The sequence below is a fragment of the Myotis yumanensis genome, unplaced genomic scaffold (genome assembly GCF_028538775.1).
Source record: "Myotis yumanensis isolate MYYU_CA2020_CCGP unplaced genomic scaffold, mMyoYum1.0.hap1 SCAF_18, whole genome shotgun sequence".
Classification (NCBI taxonomy): Eukaryota; Metazoa; Chordata; class Mammalia; order Chiroptera; family Vespertilionidae; genus Myotis; species Myotis yumanensis.
This window is the reverse complement of record NW_027223769.1, coordinates 3,790,871-3,804,093: the sequence shown is the minus strand read 5'-3', so window position 1 is coordinate 3,804,093 and position 13,223 is coordinate 3,790,871. Positions and strand designations below refer to the sequence as shown.

Genomic DNA, 13,223 nt, shown 5'->3' with positions numbered 1-13,223 from the left:
CGCAGGACTCCCGGCGCCTGACTACTAATAGGGACCGCCCCCTCCGTGCGGACCGCCCTCCACCCGCGATTGGCCCTTCGGCGACGGGCGGAGCCTGTGGGCGGGTTCCCGGGAGGGGAGGTTGGCTTCAGAGCGCATGCCCTGGCGGCTGCGAGAGGGTAGGGGGGGAGGGGGAGGCGGCTTGCCCTGGCAGTGACAGGGCGGGGTGTTTAGCCTTCCAAGGTGCGGACCCCTCACACCTATCCATGCACCTGCCAAACCCCGCAATTGAGCTTCTTACGCACCCGGCCCCACAGGGGATCTACGCTCTAGGCCAGATCGGCCTCGGTTCAAATTCGAACTCACCACATGATGTGTGACCTTAGGAAGTCTTGACCTATCTGAGCCACATGAAGTCTGTTAAATGGGGATCTTCTTGCTTACCTCTTACAAAATTAAAATAAGATCGTGTCTATAAGAGAAGAGCACTGTACCAGACTCAGCAACTGCTGGTAGAGGGAGTCAAAAGGCAGGAGTGGAAGGGGGCGGGGGATGCCACTGGAGTCACATATTAGGCTCCATTCCCTAAGTGTAACCTTGGGCAAAGGTTTTAATTCCTTAGAGTCTCGATTTCCTCATCTTTGTTAAAATGAGGGAAATAGCGTTGGGGCAGAGGATTGTTGTGGTTTAAGCAGAATAATTTGTGCAAAATGCTGAATGGTGCGCATGTCCTTTTATTAGTAGTAATAGTTGTTGTGGTAATAGCACAGGCACTTAATTCAAGTGGGGGACACTCAGGGTGGCATGTAGGTGACAGGAGTTTAATACTTGTCAGATAAACTGACAATGGGACTTAACTTCTTCAAGTAGCTCATTTGCTAACTCTTCTGGAGCTGTTGGGAAGAAGTTAGTTGTGAATAACGCTCCTGGCAAAGTAAGCTTTCAAATATGCTAACTATACTATGCAGCATTTTCTACAAGATATGGAAGCAATCTAGGCATCCATCAATAGACAAGTGGATAAACAGGATGTGGTACATATCCAACCTGTAGAGAAATTTTATGAGTTTATTTGAACCAAACTGAGGACAAATGCCAGGAAGCAAGATCTCAAATCCTCCAGGGAATGACAGTTTGCGTTTCCTTTTATACTAGTACATTTGGATTTAAGGAGCGAGCATAAGGAAGATTACATGAAGGTGGGAAAAAAGCAAGGCGGAGATTGGATTACAGGTTAGTTAGTTAACAATGTGCTCTCTTGAGGGTAGTTACACTTCAGAGGTGTCTGAAAAGAGGCATTTCAAAGGTGTGTTAACCTAAACGCACAAGAACAACGGACGGGGCTGCTTAAGGCAAAGATAAACCTTTTATAGACGTGTGGTGTGACTACCCCCCATGACCTGTTCACTTTTTGTCACTGAACTTTGCCAGATTTCTTATATAGCCCCCTTTTCATTCCCAGTTCCCCCTTTTGGTCATAAATCAATCCGAAGGACGCATTGATGAGCAACCATTTTGTTGGGTAGCGCGGTCTAACAGCGCTAGGAAGGCTCATTCCAGGAAGTTTCAATATCCAAGTTGAATTGTTGAAATGGTGAACCTTTGGCAGTAGAGCAATGCCCCAACTCTGAGGTGTGAATTGAGGCTGAAGTTTCCCAAAAGGGAAGGGCAGGTAAACAGAAGGCACTCAGGTCTTATGGGCCTTTATTACAAAAATAATTTTGGCCCTGGCCAGTATGACTCAGTTGGTTGGGCATCGTCCAGTGCAACAAAAGGTTGCCAGTTTGATTCCCTCAAGACAGCTGATTGATGTTTCTCTTTTTAAAAAATCAATTTTTATTCTTTTTTAAGGAATATTTTTCTTTTTTAATATAGTTTGATTTCAGAGAGGGGAGAGAGGCAGAGAGATAAAAACATCAATGATGAGAGAGAACCATTGATCAGCTGCCTCCTGCACGCCCCACACTGGGGATTTATTGAGCTGCAACCCGGGTATATGCCCTGACAGGGAATCGAACCATGATCTCCTGGTTCTTAGGTCGACATTCAACCACTGAGCCACGCCAGCTGAGCATCAATTTTTAAATCTTAAAAAAAAAACACCTCTCGATCATTTCTTTTTTTTAAGCATAAAAATAAAATAATTTTTTTCAGTTATTACCCACCAATAAAAGAAAGTTGCCGGAAGCCGGTCCATCCTTGCTGCTTGACACAGTCGCTGCAGGGAAGAAACATCTGCACAGCATGTTTCAAGGGACCTGGCGTATATGGCATACTGTTCTTAATATGTTTGCTCCCCTTCTTGGCGCTATGTGTTTTAACCAAGGTCACCTCTCCGAGAAAGGTTGTTTCCCCAGGTAGGGATTTTTCCCTGATTAGGGAGGGAATAAAACCCCTTAACTAAGTGCCAGGCGGGTAGTTAATCACTTTAACGCCCTAACCTTTGGAGTAGAAATTGATAGGATTAAAATCAACTGGTATAAATACAGATGTAACAAGACAATAAAGACAGAACCTGGCTAGAGAACCTCGCTATGATGATCACCTGAACTCTGCCTCCGTGTCCTTCATTCTTCGCCGACTCCGTCCACACCTTTGGGAACCCCTGGACCTGCTGGGGCTGGACCCCAACAGAAAGTTAGGTTTACAGTTTTAGCATAAGGAACATAGTCAATAATACTGTAATCACTATGTATGGGGTCAGATGAGTACTAGACCTATTGTGGTGATCATTTTGTAAGGTATATAAATATCTAATCACTATGTTGTACATTTTAAATCATATAATATTGCATGTCAATGGTAATTGAAAATAAATTTTTTAAAATGCTAACTATACTAGTTGATTCAAACCACGATTATCAATGGATGCTCAGAGCTTCGGGTGAAAGGTTAGTGGGGAACGGGATCTAGGCAGGCGGCTCCGAAGCATCACTGCCCAGGTTACTTGCTCACTGCAAAGAAGGAAATGCCTTTTTATGATGTGGAGATGTGGTGCTCACCACTTTAATCAGGTAAGGAACTCTGCATGCATCACAGTGGGACACCCTGACACTGGTGCCACCTGATGTGATGCATAGGAAGTACACACGTTCTCTGTGGAGTCTCCTGTTAGATTGCATAAACTGAATCTCACCCAGCCTCCAGACCCAAACTTCAGCTTATAGGAAACAGAAACAAATTAATCAGGAACATAGTCAGACAAATACAGAATGCAGGATTCAACTGGGCCAGCCCACCAAAAATTCAATTTTAAGAAAACACAAAAAGGGATTAATGAGATTGGGGAGGATGTTCCAGAATAAAAGGCACTATATAATTTGTTCCTTACAACCAAATGAGCATGTGAACCTTCACTGAATCCTGACTTGAGGCAGAGGGGAGCGGGAAACAAATATAAAAGATATTTTTGGGGAAATTGGAATATTGACTTATAGTACATCATATTACAAAATTTCCTTAGATGTGGAATAGTATTGTGGTTGGTAGGTGAGTGTCCTTAATCTCATTTAAAAAAATTTTTATTGATTGATTTAAGAGAGAGGAAGGGAGAGAAACAGCAATTTGTTGTTCCATCTATCCATGCATTCATTGGGTGATTATTTCTTTTTAAATACATTTTTATTGATTTTAGAGAGGAAGAGAGAGGAGGAGAGAGATAGAAACATCAATGATGAGAGAGAATCATTGATCGGCTGCACACCCCCAACTGGGGATCGAGTCTGTAACCTGGGCATGTGCCCTTGACCAGAATTGAACCTGGGACCCTTCCATCAGCAGGCTGACACTCTATTTACTGAGCCAAACCAACTAGGACTCTTTTTTAACTTTTAAAAGAATTATTGATTTTGAGAGAGAGAGAAAGAGAGAGAGAGAGAGACTGATTTGTTGTTCCGCCCATCCATGCATTCATTGCTTGATTCTTTTTTTTAATAAAAAGATCTCTGTTGTTGAGAGTATTACAGATGTCTTTCTTTTTCCCGCCATTACCCTATCCCAAGCCTTCACCACCCTATTGTGTATCCATAGGTAATGCATATACAGTTAACCTCTAACTGGCCTCCTTCCCACTTCCCTCTGAGATTCGTCAGTTTGTTCCATGTTTCCATGCCTCTGGTTCTATTTTATTCATCAGTTTATTTTGCTCATTAGATTTCTTGTTTATTTATCTTGATTTTTAGATTAAATTGTTGACAGATATGTATTTATTGCCTTCTTCTTTTTCTTCTTCTTCTTCTTCTTCTTCTTCTTCTTCTTCTTCTTCTTCTTTTTCTCCTTTTTCTGCTTCTGCTTCTTCTTACTAACTGCTTTTCTCTTGCTGCTTTTAAGATTCTCTCTTTGGCCCTGGCCGGTTTGGCTCAGTGGATAGAGCGTCGGTCTGCGGACTGAAGGGTCCCAGGTTCTATTCCGGTCAAGGGCATGTACCTTGGTTGCGGGCACATCCCCAGTAGGGGATGTGCAAGAGGCAGCTGATTGATGTTTCTCTCTCATCAATGTTTCTAACTCTCTATCTCTCTCCCTTCCTCTCTGTAAAAGATCAATAAAATATATTTAAAAAAAAAAAAGATTCTCTCTTTGTCTTTAACCTTTAGCATTTTAATTATGATGTGTCTTGGTGTGGGTCTCTTTGGGTTTCTCTTGTTTAGGACTCTGTGCCTCCTACACTTGCAAGTGTATTATGTCTTTCGCCAGGTGTTTTCTATATGTTGCTAGGTAGGGAAAATTTTCTGTCATTATTTCTTTAAATAGGTTTTCCAAACCTTGCTGTCTCTCTTCTCCTTCTGGTACCCCCATAATGCGAATGTTGGTACACTTGAAAATGTCCCAGAGGCTCCTTACACTATCATTACTTGATTCTTATATGTGCCCTGACCTGGGATCGAACCCACAACCTTGATGTAAGGGGATAAGCTCCAACCAACTGAACTATGGGGCCAGGGCAAATGTGTCCTTAATCTTAGGAGATGCCTGCTGAGCTATTAGGTGTAGAATGTCATGCAATTTACTCTCCAGTGGTTCAGCAAAAGAAATGTATATATGCAGATAAAGAAAACTTAAAGTGTTAACAATGAAATCTAGATGGAAGGGTATTCAAGTGCTCTGAATACATACTTTCTAAAAAAAATATTTTCTATGTGCTTGAAGATTTTCATAATAAAAGGAGGGTACAGCCCTAGCCGGTTTGGCTCAGTGGGTAGAGTGTCGGCCTGCGGACCAAAGGGTCCCGGGTTTGATTCTGGTCAAGGGCATGTACCACGGTGGCAGGCTCCTCCCCCGCCTGGGCCTTGGTCAAGGATAAGTGCAGGAGGCAACCAATCGATGTGTCTCTCTCACATTGATGTTTCTCTCTGTCTCTTCCTCTCTGTTCCACTCTTTCTAAGAGTCAATGAAAAAATATCCTCGGTGAGGATTAAAAAAAAAAAAAAAGAGGGTACAATGCTAATTAGAACGGGGCCCCCTCACAAGGCAAATTTTTATAATTTTGCCCATAACCTATGTTTTTGGGTGGGGGAGGGAGGAAGCTCAGAGGCTTGCTCCAGGTCATATACTGAGGAAGAGCTCACAGGAGTCATTTGATTAACATGTATTTATTGAATACCTGCTCTGTGGTGAGCACTGTTGTTGATGATGGGGATACAGCACTGGGTAAGGCTCACAAGGTCTCACTTCTTATGGATTAGGAGAGAGGGTGGAGAGAGAAAGAAATATAAAAAGAGGTGACATGGAGGAGAGGTAGTAAGGCTCTGCGGGAAGAGTCTGTGCAAAGGCCTGGCAGTGGGAGTGTGCTTGCTGTTGGCCAGGCAGTGGGACCAGGGTAGCTGGGTTGTACGCTGCCTGGAGGAGCAGATAGTGTTCAGGCCCTTCAGAGCACTCTATGGACCTTTGTTTTTCATTCTGAGCAGGATGGGAAGACCCTGGAAGACGAATAAATGATTAAGGTGATCTCTGCTTCCATTCAGTGACTTGAGGCAGACAAAATAGGATGGCATTCATGGAGAGGCTGGGGAGACGTGTCTGTAGCCAGGTGGCCCGGGAGAGGAGAGCCTCCCTGAGGCGGTGACCTTGGAGCTGAGACCAGAAAGTGGAGAAGGAGCTAGGAATTCAAAGGGCTGGGGGAAGGGAGAAGGAGAGCGGTGGGGCCTTGAGAAATGAAACCAGAAGCGAAGTCACCGGCCCCGCAGGCCTGGGGAGGAGCCTCCGCCAGCTGGGGAGGGAGGGGAATAGGAGGAGCGTCCCGCCCCAGCGCCCTCCCTCCCCCCTCCGCCGGCCTCTGGGGAGGAGGAGGCGCCGGGCGGGCTCCTGGCTGCCGCTGCCGCGGGGCATCCCGCCGTGGCCAGCCCAGGGAGGGGGTGAGCAGTGGGTAGGACCTGGCCTCCCTGGCCACGCCCGGAGGTGGCCGCGGCCCATCCCCCGTCGAGAGATGGCGGGGGAGGGTTAGAGAACGTGGACTCTGCCCTCAGGGACCCGGTTCTCTCTCCGCTGGGCCAGCCTTCCCCTTCTCTCTCCAGTTCTTTGAACAGGGCTGGAGCTGGTCCTCCCCAAGCCTCAGTTTATTTATCTGTAAAGTGGGGTGCTATTGATCTTACTGTGGTTATCGTTATGACATTTAAAGAGACTCTGTTTAAAAGTGAGTCAGATCTGGTTGTCCCTCTGTTCAACACTGTCCCATCCATGGCTTCCATCTCACCCAGGATAAAGCTCACGTCCATCCTGTGGGCCTCCCACAGACCCTACCCACGATTAGTCCCCCTCAACTCCTAGTACTCTCCCCCTTGCTCACTCTGCTCCAGCCACACTGACCTCCTCAGGGTCCCCAAACTCTCCATCACGCTCTGACCTCAGGGCCTCTGCACTGGCTTCCCCTGCCGGGATTAGGCGCCCCCCATTCACTTGGCTCACTTCTCACCTCCTTCAGGTCTTTACTCAAATCACACCTTTTCACTGATGCCTTCTCTAGTCATCCATCCACATAGTGACACCCCCATCACATTTATGCTGCTTCTCTACACATTTATCACCACCTGACAGACTGTACATGTTACGTACTGTGCGTTTATTTCAGCCTCCCCCCACTGCAATGCTCTATGAAAGCAGGAACTGCCCGTTTTACTCACGTGCCAGGAACAGCGCCAGGCCCACAGTGGCCACTCAATAAAGTTGAGCCATTTTGAAACTGGAATCCTTAGTGTGCACAGGCCCCCTCTTACACACTTCGCAGGATGGCTCAATGAGGCAAGTGTTACTTCAGGTCTCCAGGTTTGGACACGCTGGTATGTGTGCAGGATGGCGGAGAATGATGTGCTGGAGCATAGGAGTGAGGGAGCGTTAGGAGATGAGTTCTGAGAAGTGGGAGGGAGCGTTGGCCCTAGCAAAGTCAGGAGTTTATTTTTTTCAACAATAGCAAAAATAATTTTTTAGAGTGCCCACCTATGCCAAGCATAGTTCTCTGCACCAGGGATACAGCTGGACTAAGACCGACAAAACCCCTTTCTCTGAGTTTCCAGTGGGCCAGGAGGCTAACCACAAACAGGTAATAAGTAACTGGAGATTGGGAGGGTGCTACTAAGAAAGTCAAACAGAATATGATGGGGTGTTGGTGCATCTGGACGTTAACTCAGGGAAGAAGGCCTCTCTGAGAAGCATCCTCTGGGGAGTTAACAGCAGTGCAGAGGCCCCAGGGCCAAAATGAGTTTGGGATGAAGAGACCAAAATGGCTGGAGGTGAGGGAGGGAGGAAAGGGAAAGTGGGCAAGTTAGGAGCAAGATGGTCAGGTCTCACAGGCTTTCGTGAAGTTGGGGTTTTATTCTGTGTGAGGTCACGGAAAGGTTAAATAAGACCCGGCACCCACCTATTTAGTTACCCCACTGCTTTCAGGCTTAGATGCAATGCCCCTCTCAGGGTGAGAGTCTGGCTTTTAAGTCAGAAAGCACAGGCAAAATTCCCCTTTTCCTTGCCTGTGGACTACACCAGTGTGGTTCCTCCTTGCAACCCTTCCAGAAAAGTCCCTAAAGCGGTGTAAACTCACTTGCTGCACGTCAAGACTGTGGAGGCATAGCCAGTGCAGTAGCAATGTTATCACATTGTATCTTCCCTGGTCTTTTTTCCCCTCACTCTCACCAGCCTGGGCTTGTACCTCCCAAATAAGTCCTTAGAACCATAAATAGTATTTTTTCTCCTCTGGGCCTCAGCAGCACATTTCATACAATGAAAGGGTTGACATTTAAATGCCAGAAAGTCTTATCTTTTATATATATATATATATATATATATATATAAAATTATTATTATTATTATTGATTTCATAGAGGGAGAGGGAGAGAAACATCAGTGAGAGAACCATTGATCGGCTGCCTCCTGTTTGCCCCACACTGGGGATCAAGCCTGCAACCAGGTATGTGCCCTGACCAGGAATTGAACCAGGATCTGCTGCTGGTTCATAGGTTGATGTTCAACCACTGAGCCATACCGGCCAGGCTTCTTTTTTTTTTTTAATCCTCATTCAAGGAGTGAGGATATTTTTTCCATTGATTTTAGAGTGGAAGGGAGGGGAAAGGGGGAGAGGGGAAAACATATATGTGACATGGGGGGCAGGGTTCGGACCTGCAACCCAGGTACGTGCCCTTGACAGGGAATCAAACCCACAACCCTCCAGTGTGCAGGCTGACGCTCTAACCACGGAGCAAGCTGGCCAGGGCAAGCCTTATCTTTTGACATATAATTCATGTGACTCAGTTTCTCCCTCTTGTGTCTACCCATGTGGCTGGGGAGTCTAAATCTACCAAGGAGCTAGTGAAGAACCAGGCTCTGGAGGTGTATGGAGTTTGAGTCCTAGCTCCCTGCTCTTACTAGCTGTGTGACCCTGAACAAGTGACTTGGCCTCTCTGAACCTCAGGTTCCTCCTATAGTCAATGTGATTATAGTATCTACTTCTATATAACTGTGAAGATTTAATGACTCAATTCAAATAAAATGGGTAGAACAGTGCTCTAACAAGCACTCAATAAATGTTACATTTAACAGTATACCTGCCCCAACTTTGACAGGGAAGGGGTACAGGTGTCTAGGAACTTACCAGGTACCTCCCATTGACCCACTGTTTACAAACTTTAGGCAATACCATCCCTTCCAAAATACTTTTATTAAAAAATAATAATAATTACAATTAAAACATACCCCCTACCCCACCCCCAAACCACCACAAAACCCGCCTTTCTTTTAAATAACGCGGCACGGAGCAGTTTGGTTTCCACCTATTGCACGTGGTCCGGCCTGGTTATACATCAGGAGGCTGCTGGGACTGGGTCCTGCCAAGGAGGTGGGGTTCAGCCTTGGGGGAGGCCAGCCCCTCCTACTCCTTCCAGGTACAAGAGGCAGAGTCTCAGTCATTCTTTGACAGGCCCAGCTTATCTTCCCTGAGGCCCAGTGGTCACAAAAGGAGTAAGAACTGGAGGAGAAGGCAGAAGAAATGTGGCAGTGGGAAATCAGACTCCTAGAAACAGAGTCTCATTAAGGCATTTGGAACAGATAAATTAATTCAGGAAGACCCACCTTCACAGAAGGCTTCGGTAACCAGACACACACGCACGCACGCGCGCAATAGTTTATGGAACCCTGATATGGGAGGAAAGGAGGCCAGCCACTGCTTAAAGCCTCCACCACACACACACACACACACACACAGGTGCACTCAGGGATCCAGCCCACTGAGGCTGAGATGTGGAGGGAGCACCCTTCAATCATCCAAGTTTTAGGATCCCAGAATGATTTCCATGATGTGATCTAGTTCATTCCACTCCCAGGACCCTGGGGTACAGAAGAAGTTGTGAGGAGGCTCCGGTGGGGCCAGTGCAGGCTCCTTCTCCACAGTGGATGTGTCAATGTCCAGAAAAAAGTCATCCAGACCTGAGTCCCCCAGGTACCGAGAGCTCAGAGCTTCTAAGAAGACTGGATCAGGCTGGGGCAGCTCTTCATTCTGGGGACCCGGGGGAGCCACTGGATTCTGAGGGGTCTCGGTCTCGTCCATGGAAGTCTCTAGCTCCCTGAGAATAGAGCCAATGGTGGTGGACAAGGAGAAGTCCTCCTCACCCAGGAAAAGGGGCTCAGGGGGCAAGGCAGGTGCTGGAGCCAGACAAAGCGCGGCCTGAAGCTGCTGGAGGGTGTTATGGATGAGGACATGCCTTCGGAGGCTCGGTGCTCGGGGGCCGAGGCTTCGCTGAACTTTGTCCAGGGAAATTCGGAGCAGGGCTTGCTGGTAGCTTCGAAGGCCTGCTGGACCCCAGTCCCACTTCTCCTCCTCTTCTTCCTCCAAGTCGGAGTGTTTCCTCTTCAAGCCTCCTACCATGGTGCCCTGTGGAAAGGGAGGATCCAGTCAGACACAGTAGGGCTAGTAGTTCAAACCCTGAATCTCCTGCGTGGTTGTTGTTGATTTTTAATGATCTGAACTTCAGTTTTTGCATCTACAAAATAAATGGAGATGGTAGGAATCCCATTTCGTATGTGACTAAGAAAAATAAGACCTGGGCATAGCTGGGTTTGAATCCCACTTACTTGCCTGGGTTGCCCAGAATAGTGAGTTTTCCTTCTTGAAGCACAATTTCCTCATTTGCAAGATGAGTATCCCAACTCAAGTCCCTTTGAGCCTTAAAGCTATTCTTTCCACAGTACTCATTAAAAAAAAATTACTGATTGATTTTAGAGAGGAAGGGGGAGAGGGAGAGAGAAACATTGGTTTGTTGTTCCACTTATTTAAGCGTTCAAACCTTCAATTCAACGTTGGTGTATGGGGGTGACGCTCTAACCCACTGAGCTACACGATCAGGACTTCTACAACACTCATTTCTCCAAATGTGACACATACAAGACAGGTGTGGAACACAGAGACCTAGACTGGAGGCAGGGAACCCTCGGCTTGAATTCTGCCTTTCACACCGCTCACCTGTGTGATTTTGGGACATGATGTGACATGACCTCTCTGGGCATCAGTTTCCTCACCTATGAAATGGGGATTGTAAAAATTCTCACCACATCGTCAAGGAGACCCCACGTGTGATGTGCACGGGGCTCACCACACAGGAAATGCTCACTGAACAAGAGTTAGTTGCCATTTATTAATTCAATAATTTTACTTATTGCATGCCTACTATATTCAAGCCACCGGGAGCCCTGTTTGGGCACCTCACCTATTTGTGAAGACTCTTCTTTCAGAGTCTATTTCTGTCCACGCTGTTCTCCTAACTGACTGAGCGCTCCCAACGGGAGAGAAGGCGCCTTCCTCCTTCCCTCCGCCCCCGCCTCAAGCTTCCCCCTCCGTGAGGCCCCGTAGAAAAACTTGCTAGAACTCGATTCACGCCAAGCCCCACCCCTCCCGACCTACCCAACCAGACCTCGGTCCTGTGCAGGCCCCGCCCCCTTCACGGAGCGCCCTTCAGCAGCCAGCCACGCCCCAACGTGGTCCTAGGGCTTCTGGGAAATGTGGACCAATAGCCGCCAGGTACACACGTAGACTCGAGCGTGCACTGCCATCCCCAGGGAGCTCCGCACGCCACAGGAAGAACCTCCCCCACCCTCCCCAGGGCATGCGCACTGACGCCCGGAGCGGGTGGGGGAGGGGAACCCGGACGTTCAGCTGCCCGGCGCCTGCAGGGCCCCGCCCTCCGCTGCCTCCAGGGCTGCGGGTCAGAGCTCCGCGCCCGGAACACCCCTCCCCCCACCCAGGCTGCAGCTCTAACACCGCTTTCTCCCGATCTTTCCGGCCCCAGAAGGCCCTGGAGTCTTCCCCCAAACTGCTCTCGTGTCCAGGGACCCAGGCGCCACCACATCGTTCAAAGACTACAAATGCTCTCCCATCCACTCCGTTTGGGACACTAGGTCTCTCAATGTTGAGACCTTTCGCCATTCTCCTGTCTTTCAAGCAAACTCTCCACTTCCCCTCCAGGCCCCCCTCACCCCCAGCTCCAAGACCTGAACATAGGACTCTCCCCAGCACCCTCTCTCCGCCACTGCGTCTGGGAAACGAAGACGGCTTGCCCCTGGTTCTCTCGCTTCTCCAAGTGCCCGGGATCCCAGCCCCAACCCCTCCCACCTTCTCCAGAACACCAGACCCTCGAATTCAACCCGTCAGGGAGCCCCGAACAGTCCCAATCTCCAGATTCCCTGCCCCAAAAGTTCCTTTCCTGGTTCTCTCGCTTCTCCAAATACCGCAGGTCCCAGCTTCAAACTCCCTCCACTTGAAGATCCTGCCCCAGCAACTTCGCCTCCAGTCCAAGATTTCGAATTCAGCCTCCGATCCCCAAACCCTATCAGTCACTCTGAATCTGCGCTCCCCACTCCCACCCAGAGTCCGTCTCCACAACTCTCGGGGTGCGCCTCCCCCTCCCCCAACCCAAGGCAGGTCTCCGGCCGGGCAGCCGCCCCTCACCTGCTGCCAGGTTCACTCCTGGCACACCCGCAGCTTTGCGACCCTCCAGCGGTGGGCAGGGGCCTCGCTCGCCGCCCGGGGGCCTCTCGCTCTGGCCTCGGGCTCACCCAGCTCCGCCCCGAGCCGGGCCGCGAGCCGCGATTGGCTGGAATCCTGCCCGCCGCGGGCGCGGACTGGCTGGGCGGAGCCAACCCTGTCACCGGGAGACGGACGGCCCGCCCTCCCTGCCCCGGCGCCCGAGACCTTTTAAAGAATTCCGACTGCCCGGGGGCGGGGCCGCGGCTGCAGGGGGGCAGGGGGGCAGGGGGGCAGGGGGGCGGGGGGCGGCGACATCGGAACCGCTTCCTTCACTTCAGCGGCCGTCCTCGCTCGCACGTCGTCAGCACTGCTCGCCGAAGCCCCTCACACCAGGCCGGGGCCGCGCAGAGCAGGACCGGCTGCCGCGCCGCCTCGCTCCGCTTCCCGGGAGGGCGGGGCTGAGCCACCAGCCGAGGCCGCGAACCGGAGTCCGAGGTCGGGCGCTGCGGGAGGATACGCCGCCGAAGGCCGGCCAATGGTTTCGCGCGGCGTACGTTGCCTGGGCGATCGCAGCCCCCCTTTCGCTCCTCTGTCCTCCTGTCCACTCCGCACGTCACCTCTCCACCCGTCACTCTTCGGGACCCTTCAGCGGGGCTCCTGGCGGCCGTCCGTCCCCGTCCCCCTGACGCCCGTCCTGCCTCTCCCCGGATGGCCCCTGCGCTGGGGAGACGGGTTCGCGGCTCCCCGCACCCGGGGCACAGAGTCCAAACTGCTCACTTTCGCCACAAAGCCCTTCACGGTCTGGCCC

The 13,223-nt window shown here is 49.8% G+C and overlaps 1 protein-coding gene across 4 annotated transcripts; it reads right to left on the bottom strand.

Annotated features, from left to right (window-relative positions):
- Positions 1–9,099: 9,099 nt before the first annotated feature.
- On the bottom strand, positions 9,100–12,609 carry SERTAD3 (SERTA domain containing 3). Of its 4 annotated transcripts, XM_070397739.1 has the most exons (3): positions 12,398–12,609; positions 10,916–10,971; positions 9,100–10,327 (listed from the first exon to the last, which is right to left on the bottom strand). In XM_070397739.1, the coding sequence occupies exon 3, from the start codon at positions 10,319–10,321 to the stop codon at positions 9,728–9,730; it is 594 nt and encodes a 197-aa protein (XP_070253840.1). In that variant the 5' UTR covers positions 10,322–10,327; positions 10,916–10,971; positions 12,398–12,609; the 3' UTR covers positions 9,100–9,727. The 4 variants fall into 4 exon arrangements, with proteins under 4 accessions (XP_070253840.1, XP_070253838.1, XP_070253837.1 ...); XM_070397737.1 differs by lacking the exon at positions 10,916–10,971 and having other exon boundaries at positions 9,100–10,436; XM_070397736.1 differs by lacking the exon at positions 10,916–10,971 and having other exon boundaries at positions 12,398–12,608.
- Between the last annotated feature and the right edge of the window lie 614 nt (positions 12,610–13,223).